General features: G+C 49.4%; 2 protein-coding genes across 2 annotated transcripts; both read right to left on the reverse strand.

Moving 5' to 3' along the window:
• Positions 1-11,716: 11,716 nt before the first annotated feature.
• Positions 11,717-13,782, reverse strand: LOC120700365 (fasciclin-like arabinogalactan protein 14). Its single transcript, XM_039984583.1, has 2 exons — positions 13,000-13,782; positions 11,717-11,830 (listed from the first exon to the last, which is right to left on the reverse strand). The coding sequence occupies exons 1-2, from the start codon at positions 13,780-13,782 to the stop codon at positions 11,717-11,719; spliced, it is 897 nt and encodes a 298-aa protein (XP_039840517.1).
• On the reverse strand, positions 11,904-12,862 carry LOC120700374. The gene is made up of 2 exons (XM_039984589.1): positions 12,586-12,862; positions 11,904-12,449 (listed from the first exon to the last, which is right to left on the reverse strand). The coding sequence occupies exons 1-2, from the start codon at positions 12,679-12,681 to the stop codon at positions 12,012-12,014; spliced, it is 534 nt and encodes a 177-aa protein (XP_039840523.1). The 5' UTR covers positions 12,682-12,862; the 3' UTR covers positions 11,904-12,011.
• Positions 13,783-14,654: the final 872 nt, after the last annotated feature.

Consider the following 14,654-nt stretch of genomic DNA (forward strand, 5'->3'; position numbering starts at 1 on the left):
ATATCTTTGCTCATACATCTTTTGTTCAAATCAGATGGTGAACACCAGGAGCACCGGTTCCGGTTCTGGCTAGCAGCAGGGTCAGAACAACCAGGGTACCGGGATCCCGATGCCACCACCTTTGACTCCGGAGCAGTACTTCCAGCTCCAGATGCAGATGATGGCCACTCTGAACAACACTGTTCAGGCTCTTCAGCAGGCTCACACTCAGCCTCCGCCTCCTCCACCGCCGCAGCCTCGCGATAGGCGTGCTGAGTTCCTGAGGGGTCACCCGCCGACGTTTTCTCACACGTCCGACCCTCTTCAGGCTGACGACTGGCTCCGTGCAGTGGAGCGTCAGCTGGACATCGCCCAGTGCGATGATCGGGAGAGAGTTCTGTACGCAGCAGGACAGCTGCGAGGGGCAGCTTTGGACTGGTGGGAGTCCCACCCAGTTCACGACCGCGAGGCTCTCACTTGGCTCCAGTTCAGGGAGCGTTTCCGCAGCCACAACGTCCCCGCGGGCGTTATGAAGATGAAACAGAAGGAGTTCCTTGCACTGAAGCAGGTAACCTTAAATATAATCATTCCGCGGTTTCTTTTGAGCTAATGCCCCTTGAATCTTGAGTTAATCTTTCGATATCTATCTGTCTTTGTCACTTCAGGAGACTATGTCGGTCACGGAGTATCGTGATCGCTTCTTGCAGCTCACTCGCTACGCCCCTGCCGATGTTGCGGATGACCGCAAGAAGCAGGAGCACTTCATGGAGGGTCTTGAGGACTACCTCCAGTACGCGCTGCTCAACCTCCGCTTCGACGACTTCAACCATCTGGTTGACAGCGCACTCAACACTGAGCGCAAGCACCTGGAGATGGAGGACAAGAAGAGGAAGATTGTCCCCGTTGCTTCCGGCAGCAACACCCGTCCTCGCCTCCAGCCGCCCCAGCAGTACCAGCAGCAGTACCGGCCTCCCCAGCAGTACCAACAGAGGCCACCGCAGCAGTACCCGCCTCGACAGCAGCAGCAGGCAGGTCAGGGCCCGAGGCTACCGGCGCCTCCGGCTCGTGCTCCACCAGCTCCACCGGCACCGCAGGCTCCACGTCCGGTAGCTCCTACCGGACAGCAGGCTTCGACACTTGCACGCGTCTGCTATCACTGCGGCCAGCCGGGGCACTACGCCAACACTTGCCCCCGGAAGGCGCAGGCGGGACAGCAGGGGTGCCCAGCTCAGCCCAGGGCGCCAGCACAGGGCAGGGTGAACCACGTGACGGCCGAGTCAGCGGCCGAGGCTCCTAACATGGTTATTGGTACGTTCATGGTCAACTCTCACCCCGCTACAGTGCTTTTCGATACCGGTGCTACCCATTCTTTCATTTCCAAGTCATTTGCCGAGCAGCATGGTATACCGGTTTCTTGTATGAGGACAGCTATGGTAGTTACCTCACCTGGGGGTCAGATTCGTACATGCTCTATCTGCTCCAGAGTTAGTATTGTCATAAAGGGGGTAGAATTCCGCACTGGCTTGATAGTTATTGACTCCTCGGGGATAGATGTGATCTTGGGCATGGAGACACTTACCAGATGGGGAGTCCGTATTGATTGTGCTTAGCGGACAGTTCACTTATCGGCATCTGATGGCCAAGAGGTGACAGTCAGTGCTTCAGAGCCTTCTGGATTTCTTCATCAGATGGAGGCTAGACCCACGGACGGTATTCGCGTGGTGTCTGAATTCCCGGATGTCTTTCCGGATGATTTGCCAGGTATGCCGCCTGAACACGCCATTGAGTTTTGTATTGATCTATTGCCTGGCACAGCTCCTATTGCAAAGCGGCCCTACTGCATGGCACCTATAGAGCATGAAGAAGTCAAGAAGACTATTGATGAGTTGCTAGCCAAGGGCTATATCCATCGCAGCTTCTCTCCTTGGGCTTTTCCATTATTGCTGGTAGATAAGAAGGATGGCTCGAAGAGGATGTGTGTGGATTATCGGGAGCTGAATGCAGTTACTATCAAGAACAAGCATCCACTGCCCCGTATTGAGGATCTCTTCGATCTGCTTCGAGGTGCTCGTATATTTTCGAAGATTGATCTTCGTTCGGGTTATTTTCAGCTGAGGATCCGTCCTGGGGATATTCCGAAGACGGCATTCACTTGCAAGTACGGGCTATATGAGTATACAGTCATGTCCTTCGGCTTGACTAATGCCCCGGCTTACTTCATGCATCTGATGAACATGGTCTTCATGGATTATCTGGATGTCTTTGTGGTGATCTTCATTGATGATATTCTGATCTTCTCCAAGACAGAAGAAGAGCATGAGGAGCATTTGAGACTCGTATTGTAGAGATTGAGAGAGCATAAGTTGTATGCCAAGTTCAGCAAGTGCGAGTTCTGGATTGATGAGGTGCCATTCCTCGGTCATGTTATCTCTCAGGGAGGCATTGCTGTTGATCCGAGCAAGGTGAAGGATGTGCTCAAGTGGGAGATACCGCAGACAGTGAAGGAAGTCAGGTCTTTCTTGGGCTTAGCTGGATATTATCGGAGGTTCATTGAGAATTTCTCCAAGATCGCGAAGCCTTTGACTTCTTTGCTAGAGAAGAATGTAGCTTTCGTGTGGACTGATGAGCGTCAGAGGGCCTTTGATGAGCTGAAGAAAAGGTTGACTACGGCGCCAGTCCTGACTCTGCCAGACCAGACCAAGAGGTTCACGGTGTATTGTGATGCTTCGAAGGATGGTCTTGGGTGTGTTCTGATGCAGGAGGGCAGAGTGATTGCTTATGCTTCACGGCAGTTACGTCGGCATGAGCTAAATTATCCCACCCATGATCTTGAGTTAGCCGCAGTTGTGCATGCTCTGAAGATTTGGAGGCATTACTTGTATGGGCAGCGGTGTGATATCTACACTGATCACAAGAGCCTCAAGTATATTTTCACGCAGAATGAGCTGAACATGCGGCAGAGAAGATGGCTAGAGTTGGTCAAGGATTATGATCTGGAGATTCACTATCATCCTGGCAAGGCCAATGTTGTAGCAGATGCTCTGAGCAGAAGAAGTTATGTCAACATGGCCGTGGCTTTCCAGATGCCTCCAGAGTTATGCGAGGAGTTCGAGCAGTTGAGTCTGGGCTTCTTACATCATACTTCGAGTGCAGCGTTTGAGGCAGTACCTACTCTAGAGTCAGAGATCAGGCAGCATCAGAAAGATGATGAGAAGCTGCAGGAGATTCGTGAGTTGCTCAAGAAGGGCAAGGCTCCTCATTTCAGAGAGGATGATCAGGGTACTTTGTGGTACAAGAACCGGATCTATGTGCCAGATGTGAAGGATCTCCGGAAGTTGATTCTGAGTGAGGCCCATGATACAGCTTACTCTATTTATCCGGGCAGCACGAAGATGTACTATGATCTGAAGGAACGTTTCTGGTGGTATGGGATGAAGCGTTCAGTGGCAGAGTACGTGGCTATTTGTGACACCTGTCAGCGTGTCAAGGCTGAGCATCAGAGGCCAGCAGGTCTGTTACAGCCTTTGAAGATTCCAGAGTGGAAATGGGAGGAGATCACTATGGACTTCATTGTTGCGTTGCCTCGTACTCAGAAAGGGTACAACTCCATTTGGGTAGTAGTGGATCGTCTGACGAAGGTTGCTCACTTCATTCCAGTGAACACTACTTACTCCGGTGCTAGACTTGCAGAGTTGTACATCTCTCGGATTGTCTGCTTACATGGTGTGCCCAAGAAGATTATATCTGACAGAGGGTCTCAGTTCACTTCTCGGTTCTGGGAGCAGCTCCATGATTCGTTAGATACGAAGCTGCGTTTCAGTACGGCTTATCACCCTCAGACAGATGGGCAGACAGAGAGAACCAACCAAGTGTTGGAGGATATGCTGAGAGCTTGTGCCATTCAGTACGGTACTAGTTGGGATAAGTGCCTGTCATATGCTGAGTTCTCATATAACAACAGCTATCAGGCCAGTCTGAAGAAGTCTCCCTTTGAGGCATTGTATGGCAGAAAGTGCAGGACTCCTCTCTATTGGGATCAGATTGGTGAGAAGCAGCTCTTTGGCCCTGAGATCATAGATGATGCAGAGCAGATGGTTCAGGCTGTGCGAGAAAATCTGAGGATTGCACAGAGCAGACAGAAGAGCTATGCAGATGGCAAACGGAGAGATCTGACCTTCAGTGTCGGTGATCATGTGTATCTGAAGGTGTCTCCGATGAGAGGAATCCGCAGATTTAATGTCAAAGGGAAGTTAGCACCTCGGTATGTGGGGCCATTCAAGGTGCTAGAGCGGAAAGGCGAAGTTGCTTATCGCCTGGAGTTACCTCTCAGCCTCTCAGGAGTTCATGATGTCTTCCATATATCTCAGCTGAAGAGGTGTCTGCGAGTACCCGAGGAGCAGGCACCCCTGGATGGAGTCGATGTCCAGGAAGATCTGACTTATACTGAGCATCCGGTGAAGATTCTGGAGACATCAGAGAGGGTTACTCGGAACAAGCGCATCAAGATGTGCATAGTTCAGTGGAGTCATCACAGTGAAGCTGAGGCAACATGGGAGCGAGAAGATGAGCTGAAGAAGACATATCCAGATCTCTTTGCTAGCCAGCCCAGCTAAATCTCGAGGACGAGATTTCTTTAAGGGAGTAGGGTCTGTAACACCCTAATTTAAATTTCAGCATTTATTAATAAATTTAATTGGCTTTATTTAAATTTCTAAGGTTTATTGAGTTAGACTTGCATTTAATCTAAATTTTGTTCTATAAGTAATTAAAATTTTATCATAGGTTTAATTTTTTGTTGTTGCATCATGCTGAAGCATATCTTTTATTTGATTGAGTGCTAGGGTTGAATTCAAATTTGAGTTTGAATTCAATTTAGTTTGGGTGTAGCTTAGAAATAGAAAAGAAATAGAATTAGAAAAGGAGCCCAAACCCCTAAACCCACACCCAGGGAACCCACTAACTCAACCCAACCTAGAAACCCGGCCCACTCAAACCCAACCCTTTCCCCGGCCCGCGACCTCACTCTCTCTTTTCCCGCGGCCCGAACTCCACCTCAGCCTGGCCCGCGTCCCGCTCCGGCCCAGCTCAGCAGCCAGCGCAGCCCACGCGCGCGCGCCCTCCTCCCTCCGTTCAGCCCGCTCGGCCCGCAAGCATGCGCCCCCGCCTGACCCCACCGCCAGCGCTTCAGCCCGCGCGGAGCGCTCGGCCCGCACGCGCCCACTGCCAGCTGGGCCCTGCGCGTCAGTGCTCCCTCTCCGGTCCGCCCCGCATTGCGCCACGCTCACCCGCTGACAGACCGACCCCACGGGTCAGACCCGTCGTCCCCGCAGCGCTCGCCCGCGCAACGGCCGCGGCGCCCGCCCGAGATTCTCGCGGGTTTCCTTCCCAAGCCGAACCCCGAAATCACCGGCGCCCCTCCTTTTAAACCGCCCTGTGATCCCCCCTGCACCCCATCCACTCCCCTCGCCGCCCGCAACCCTAGCGCATCGCCCCTCCGAGCTCCGGGTGGAGCAGAGTCCCCACGCCGCCGGTAAGCGAGCTCGCCACCGCTTTTCTCCGCCGCCGGCTACCCAGAGCCCCCCTGACCCCCGCATCCTTCCCGCAGGATCGCCTTGGGTCAAGCCATGCCATCAGAAGGCCAGGAGGAGCCCTGCGCCGACCTCGCCACCGAACTCCGCCTGCGCCGCCGCCCATCCTCGACGCCGGCCGCCCTGCGCCGCAAATCCGACCACCACAAACCCTCGGTGAGCATCTCCCAGACCCCTACTCCATTTTCGTTGGCTAATTTGGACCTTGGCGCGCTCTAGTGCTTACGGCACTGCACTCCGGCGAGGCCCGCCGTCGCGCACGCCGCCCGAACCCCCGTCGAGCCCTGCTATGAGCCCTAGTGGACTACACGTGCCGAGCTCGTCCTTTTGCACCAACCTGCAGCCCAAAACAAGCCCGGACGGCCATTTTCGGCCAGCGCCGGCGAGCCTCCAGCCGCCCGCCACCGCGGAGCAGAGCTCCGGTGGCGTTCCGCCGCCGCCGTCGCCCGCGAGGCACCCTAGCCGCCCGATCTAAAACCTACGGCCTCGATTAGATCCCGAGGCCATTAGATCTGAGCCCCTTGATCAAGATCCGACGGTCCCTGAGCAAAGATAACGGTTCAGCCTATACTTCTTGCAAAAGAACCCCTGGGTTTTTCTTGAAATCAACCCGCCATCCATCTGTGTGCAAAACTAATTACAGTTGGGCCCATATTTTAGCAGATAACCCCCTGAACTTTCCCAGAATAGAACCCGCAGTCCACACTTGATGTTTTTGCGAGTTAGACCCTAGAACTAAGGTTTAATTATGTTTTAGCCCTCGGTTTTTAGCAGAAAAGTCCCTAGAACCCTGTTTTTATTACAAATAAGTCCCTGAACCTTGTTTTTAGCCTAGATTATGCGTTTTAGCTCCGTTTTTAGCGTTCTTTATATCCACGCGATCGTTGTAACGCGTAGAATAGTTTTAGACTAGTTTAGTGTGCTGTTTTTATGTATTGATGTACTGTTCTTTAGCTTTTGTTAGAGTTTGCTTGTATGCTTATTATTGTGCATTGTTTTGGCCATGTGTTCGTGAGTAGACGTTGATCCATCTGAGGAGCCCCAGTACCAGTACCCGGAGCAGCCGTCTTCCGAGCACTTTGAGCAGCAGCAGGAGCAGTACGAGGAAGGCAAGTATAACATGAACAACCTATCACCTTTAATTACAATTTTCATACTGCATTTTAATACTGTATGCCTATAAGGACTTTTCTAGCCACTTTATATCCTTTATATATACCTTTGGGTTGCATTTTGGTTAGTTGTGCTAGGTTGCTACGCTATAACACTCTCTGGTTCTTTTTAATTAATTTGATTAATGGTTTACATGAACTTAATTCTGAGAATGTCCCTCTGTGCTTCGTGCTTGAGTGGCTCACGTCTCGTTAAAATATGGTTTTTGTAGAAACATGGTTTAGGGGGCCAGCACGATGCTTAGTGCTTGGTTGGCCACTCTCCATAAGGACCGGTTCATAGAGCGACAACTTGGGACAACAGCGCTACCACAAGGCTAGAATGGGATAGACTTGGCGTAATAATTAGATCTTTTTGGTTTGGAGTAACTTACCTGCGGGGCAGGGGCGGTAAGCTTCTATGGCCCTCGTGCTGAGTGGCCTCGTCTGTGCTTCGTGTCTTGACGCCCACTAGACCTGCTCCATAGTTGCCGAACCACCCTCGCGGTTACTCCCTACCAACGAGTTTCTTTGTAAAGGCCTCGTAGTGAGTCGCTAGTCATCTCACCTAAGGAAGTGTGATGAACAACTGGCGTAGCTCACGACTTGTGGGTAAAGATGTGCAACCTCTGCAGAGTGTAAAACTGGTATACTAGCCGTGCTCACGGTTATGAGCGGACCAGATCCTCCTTTTGATTAGTGAAGTTATCTCCTTCCGACGAGGGAGGTGCTTCTCGGGGTTACCTTGGTGGTTTTAGTTTGGTTATCAGTAGTAACCTGATAAATCTTGATTAATTACTATGCAACTGGGTAAATGGTAATCATCAACTCGTAGTAATTAGTCTTAATAAAACTTTGTCAACACTTAAAAGCTTATGCAGTTGAGTCAGCCAACCTTAGAGCCTCATAGTTTGTGTTATACTTGTTGAGTACAAGTTGTGTACTCACCCTTGCCTCTTCTCTATTTTTTTCTCTTGGCTACGCTACTGCTGCTCAGTTCCTGCCGACACGAGGGAGTTCGTCCAGCGCTACCAGGACTACGAGGACTTCTAGGTGTTCGTCTCCCAGTCGACGTCCCTGTGGCGCCCTGCTTCAGCTTCGGAGAGCTTTATTCGTATTTTGTACCTCGCTTCCGCTGTATCAGACATTTTTGTCATTAATGTAATAAATAACATTCGTATTCGCTTTATTATGTCTTTTACGTGATATGTGCTATGATATACTGTTCATTCTGTTGTATATACGTGTGACTTGATCCTGGCACGTATATGGTTGCTCGGTTTATGTTCTTTTATAAACCGGGTGTTACAACAGCCCTGTCCGAGCCCGAGTAATCCTCCAAGTTCGGTATGGGGGGTAGGAGGTACATAAAGTTGCCGGGGTGTACGGGCTCCTCCTATTGCTTCGATAGCGATCTCCCTGTTGTGTACTTTAATCTCTGACGAGCTAACCAATGAGAAAGTGTAGATATAGCTAGCCTAGCACAGTTGACTCGAGCTCTAACTTCTGCCTTGCTCCCGGCCTAGAGCATCTTTTTATATTTCTTTTTATTTATCCAAGAGGGTAGTTTGTGTGTGTATCAGATTACCTCCTAACATGTTATTATCTTACCCCTGTTTATGCATGAGGATATCCAATCTAGATAAAGTTTATCAACTGGTCTATATATCTCTTCACTCACTGCCTTCCCTGCAGAAATATAAATGACACCCCGGTATACTCCCGGGTAAAATGCTACAGCGATATTCTGTGCACTTGCGGATTTATTCATGGTTCATGAAATACTGCCACCCCAATTGGCATCTGCGGACATCATCGTTGTTTCCCGGTGGTGACGTTGGTAGGCGCCAACATCGGCCGAACATCAGGTTCCGTCAAACCTGCCCTGCCACCCATCCAGGTGCACTTCGAGGAGGAGTAGCTACCAAGTCTCCTGATCACCATCCATATGTGCGTTGGCGGGAAACCGACCTCCACTAGAATAAATAGGGCCCCCCTCTCACCCCTCTCAACACACACACACACCTCTCATTCCACTCTCTCCGAGAAGGCTCTCCCTCTCTTGCTCTCTTAGCTAGGTAGTGGAGCTAGGCTAGTTCTCTTTAGCGAAGCAAGTCGTCCTTGGGGTCATTGAGCAATCCTTGGCTCCCGGTATGGCTTTGTATTCATCTTGTCAGACTTCTATTCATAATATAGAGTTGTGTCATGGTTGCTTTACTATCTCGATAGTTTATCAATCCATGCTTAGTTCGTTCATGAGTTATGCTAAGGTCTTGGTTAGGCCAGATGATCCTGGTATGGATAGAGGTTCGTTGTGCTTTCAGGCTTGCTCTAGTGTTTTACTTGTCCATCCGAAAGGTGGGAGACCCGGGGACATTAGAGTAGTGACTTCATACACGAGCGTGGTGCACGGGTATGCGGGATCCATCGGATATGACCATGCTCCACGATGTGACTGGGGTAGACGACAGGTGGTGACAGTCATGTCCGTCCGGCGTAACAGTTGTTTAGTGTATTCCTCGACGTTCGGGTTCAGTGTAGGAGTTCATACAAAGGGGTAACGGGACTGGATGTACTCCGGTGCGGGACCTCCTCCCCGCTATCCCATTTTCCTGGCACCTGTAGTCCTAACCATGTCCTAACAAGACCCCAGCTTTGGATAGAAGCACTAGGACACCTAACCTAGCCTAAGCTCCAGCTGACTTGACGTAGGATAGAGTAATCCTTTCTTTTGTTCATTCTCTCTTTTATTCCTTCCTCTTGAGTGTGGATGTGTGCTGTGTCGCATTACCCTTGCTTATTCTTTACCTAGACTTACCCTTGTTAGAGTTTTGGCTATTGCTTGAGGCACAATGTCATGGTTAATGTTGGGTACAATACCTTTGCCGCTGCCGTCTTTTGGGACAAAATAAATAACGATACCCTTACTCTACAGGTGAAATGCTACAACGGTATATCCGTGCGCTTGCGGACCCATCTGTAATCGTATTGATTATACGACGAGTGTAGCACCCCTTGGGTGCAGTTGCTAGGATGGGTTGGCACGCTCATTTCTAGTTATTGCACCAAGGACCGCTAACAGGCAATTCTGAGGTTGTTACCGAGGTCATCGCAAACCCGGTATCGACTTAAGAAACGCCAACAATAATAAAGTAGCATCATCTGACACAATGGAGGCAACACTATTCTTCGCCACGTTCCCTTTCCCTTTATTCACATCGATTGGACCTTGATTGTCATCACCACAGTATCCAGCATTGTTTTTGTACCGACTTGTAGAACATACAGGGCATTTGTTCAAGTCTTTAAAAGTATCCCCACGATACAATATACAATAATTTGGACATGCATGGATTCTTGCCACAGCAATCATGAACGGGCTGACAAGCTTCTTTGCTCGGTATGTGTGTTGGCAGGCACTTTATTTGGCTTTGGAAGCAACCAAGCCATGATACGTAGCAGATCATTGAAACTACCATCTGACCAACCATGCTTAGCCTTTAGAATCAACAACTCAAGCATAAAACGAAGCACGGTCCAGTGTTTCGAGCATCCCTTCGATCGCTCATATATATTTTCCTCTACTTATTTTCTCACTACCTCAAAGTTTGCTAAACCCCTAGCATTAGCAACCAATACCTCCACTTTGATGTGGCACAACAACTGGCTAAGAAAATTACCATTGTCAAGTTCATCATCATTGCTATCACCATCGATTGGCCCGTTGTCAACATCATCACCATAGAATCTACCAACACCATCATCATCGCTGACACCTTCATCACCTCTGCCATCATCAATATAAGCATCAAACACTCTGTCAAACTCCTCGTCTTGCATGATTTCATCCAGTGGATTATTCGCCGGAGGAAGAGCATCCGTCTCGCCATGTTTCTTCTAGATTGTGTAGTGCTTAACAAAACCACTCACCACCACATGCGATCTGATTGTGGTTGGGTCGCTGAATACTCTCAAATTCTTGCATGCTTTGCATGGGCAATGTATCAACTGTGTCTTCTCATTTTTGGGTGGTTCTCCACAACTTTAACGAAATTATTAAGCTCTCAATGGAAATAGGCGTCTGTCATTTCTGCATTGTACATCCATGTCCTCTCCATCTGAACTATCTCTGAAGAACAACAAATAATTTAAAAGGATTAAATCAATCAAGTATTTAGATAAATACATAAAAAATAAATCAAAAGCATTACTCAAAGGAAATCCTAAAATGACCATAAATATATACTTCTATATATGCATAGATGTTGAAAAAAATACCTACATTTACTTTGGAAAAAGTCAATTTAACTATTAAAAAATAGAAAAATTATTTCTAGCCTATTATTTTACCACTAAATATTGGGAAAAAAACTCTATCACGCATGTGTGTAAAGATGAAAAGAATTTTAATATTTTTCCTGAAGAAATGAAGCCCTAAATTGATATAAAAATATACTTCTATATATGCATAGGTCTTAAAAAAAGTCGATTTAATTAATACTAAGTAAAAACAATCAAAACTCTGCATATTATTTTACAGGGGAGGCACCCCCGGCCGCCCTGAAAAGGGCGTCCATTTTTAGTTCATTTTTAGGGGCGGCTCATCCCTCACCCGCCTTTAAAAATGGCGTCCATTTGTAGGGGCGGCTGCGAATTTACATGGGCGGCTTAATTGCTACAATATCTGCATCCCATTTGTAGGAACTAGGAACGGGTGACTTTTTGGTCCGCTCTAAAAAAATTAGGGTGTGGTTACAAATTATTTTTGTAGTAGTGAGATCAGACATCGCAGTTCACTCGAATCAATTTAATACTATCTGCATACACGATTATTAGTACAGAGTACAGCATAACACAGAACACAAACTCCAGGAGGGAGCGGGGAGATGTATACGGTTCGTTACATACGCCGAACAAGGAGGAGAGCGCGAGCGCGAAGTGAATCCATCCTGAATCACGAACTCTCCCTTCTAATAATTTCCAGCACCAGTCACACAATCAAATGATCGTCATCAGAAGCGCCACGATTCCGAGCCCCGCACCAACCGCTACCCTGCCGGCGGCCGATCCCTCGGGCGCATCAGCCGCGTGGTCGCTGCTCCAGTGGCGGAGCTGGACAAGAAATCCAGGGGGGGCCGGTCGTCCATTGAACATGAACAACGATTGTGTTTTGATTACGAAAAAATGCTGATTCACACCGTATTCTAATAATTTGCAGAACCATGTACAAATATATTATGGAACTGATTGTTCATACAAAAGATTGTTGGCAAAAGGGTCAATATAACTTACTTTAGTCTTTGAATCTAACCGCACGCTCCTTAACTGCATTGAAATCATCGATAATTGAATCCATTGTGATTTTAATTGCTATCTCTTTCTCAATATAGAGCACCAAGCAATCTCTTAGAAATCCATCTTCCATTTTATTCTGATATGGGCCAAGCATAACATATATTCTGCGAGCTCGATCTTGTTCATCAACAGGATAGTCCCAAATTTGACCTCGTAAACCAGGATCGCGTTCCACAATCAAAACACTACCATCTGAATTTAATTTCGGAACTTTGGGTGCAGGTGTCGCTTCATCATGTAATACAATTGGAGCTGCTACTGGAGTTTCATCTAATTGAGAAATTTGATCAACCAAACCATCTTCCCTGCCCCCTTCAGTAGGCACCTTCTTGTAGAAAGAAAAAAGTGTCTTTCTTTTTGGTTTTGCTTTGGTTTCCTGAAACGATTACTCCCAATCAGTTTCCACAAATCAGTCTATAATTCCTATTGCTATAACAAACCTCAATTTCAGCTTTTCCCATACAGAAATAAGATTTAAGGTTCAGGAGAATAACTAGGGCGAGCAGCCTTACATTCGTTTGCTGGGCGCAAGGCTCTGGAGCAGCAGTGGGCAGGTTCACGACGATCTCGTCCGTCTCCGGCGACGGCGACCCGGGGCTGCCGTCCATCCTCGGCGCGAGCGGCGATCTCGCTGGAGCAGGTGAGCCGGCCGCCGGCGCCGTCGCGTCACTGGTGCCTGGTTCGAGTCGAAGCCAGGACGAGCGCTGCGAAGGGCGAACGCGTTTTCTTCTGTTGGCTGCGTCCGATTTATTTTCTTGGGCTGTTTGGTTGATCGTTGCAGGCTGCAGGCGGTTGGGTTTCGTAGCTGGGCTGCTGGGCTTCGTAGCTGGGCTAGAATGAAGAGGGGGTCCTCTGCGAAATTTCAGAAGTTAGGGGGGGCCATGGCCCCTGCCGGCCCCCCCCAGCTCCGCCGTTGCGCTGCTCGCTGGCTCGTCGGCCGCCGGGCCGTCCGCCGTGGGGCCGTCTGCCGCCGGGCCATCAGCCGTGGGGCCATCCGCCGGAGGGCCGTCCGCCGCCGGGCCAGGCGCGTCGGCAGGTGCGTCCGCGCCGGTGTCGTCGTCGTCAGACGACGGGCCCGGAGCAGGCGCCTCCGCATCCTTGGCTCCCTTCTTCTTTCCCTTGGTTGAAGGCGCCGGCGCCGTGGCCTTATTATGCGGGGGCGGCGCGCCGCTGTCCGCAGAGCCGCCGACGCCGGGTGGCACGATGGGGGCGCTGACCTGCAGCACGGAGATGTTGTACGGGCGGGAGGCGACGGACTTCACCATCTGGGAGTTCTTGGGCGCGCCGGGCTGGGCGGAGCCGAACACCATGACGCCGTCGGAGCGCTTGGTGAAGTTGAGGAAGCCCATGCGGTCGGTGGCCTTGCCGGAGGACTGGAACATCGTGGTCAGCAGGGTGGTGTGGTTCTTGATGGCCCCGAGCTTGGCCGTGTCGTAGTAGTCGAGGACCAAGTGCATGGAGAGCACCTTGCGCTGCACGTCGGAAGGGAGGGAGGAGATGCCGCCCGCCGCGCCATTGTCAACGGCGAGCACGGTGATGGTCTGCCGCCGGTTGATCTCCTCGGCGAGCTTCGTCTGCGACAGGAGGCTGTTGAAGGTGCTGAAGTCGGAGAACTCGCCGAGAAGCCTGGTGATGTTGAAGGCCGCCGCCGGCGAGGCGAAGCCGGCAAGGACGAGGAGGAGCGCAATGGCGGGCGGACGTGAAGCCATCGTCGCTACTGCCTGATTCAGCGGAGCTTGTGGAGAAAGATAACTTAGATTATAGAATGTGTGTGACAAATGTCCTAAACTTGGAGTTGGACGTGCATGCTCACCGGAGAGGGCCGACGCTAAACCTGGGGCGCCCCATCTGCATGGCTGGGCGACAAAGCTCCAAGGCTGCTCAACGGTAGGGACGTGAGTGGTTAGAAATTCTCAGTCAGCTGTTGGACTTAAACTAAATTTGGGAGTAATCTCACCACTAGACTTCGCGGCTTCTCTAATTTACAGTCACCCGTTACTTTCCATTGGTACGGTCGATTTCCGACAAATTCCACCTTTCCACATTTGGCTAATCCACGATTCCCATACATTTCCCTTTTCGGAAACCAGCTATCAGCGCTAATCCTTGGATTCACGTCCCCGGAGGCCGGAAGGCGGAAGCCCTCCCGATCCCCCGCTGCCACGATAGTTGCGACCGCTCCGCCATAAAAAAATTAGTACAAAAACTTTTGTACTAAAAAAATAATATTGCAAAAGCGGTCAGAAAAAATTAGTAAAAAAACTTTTTTACTAAAAAATTGCAAAATTATGCTTGAAGTATTGAAAAGTTTGTGCAGCAAAAAACCCACCGAAGAAAACTTTTACAGAAAACTTTTTTGATAGTAAATGTTAAAATGTTATGGATTGTGGGGGGGGGGGGGGTATGTTAAGATAAAGCTGCAAAAAAATGTCCGTAATTTTTTTTTCTAGTACAAACTTTAATTCGTAACAAGCTTTTCAAAATTAAACTTGAGTTATTGAAAAAAATTGTGCAAAAAAAATCAACGTGTGAAAATTTGAGAGAAAAATTATAGCTACAAGAAATGTTACAGATTTGTTTG

Source organism: Panicum virgatum, chromosome 1K, assembly GCF_016808335.1.
Source record: "Panicum virgatum strain AP13 chromosome 1K, P.virgatum_v5, whole genome shotgun sequence".
NCBI lineage: Eukaryota > Viridiplantae > Streptophyta > Magnoliopsida > Poales > Poaceae > Panicum > Panicum virgatum.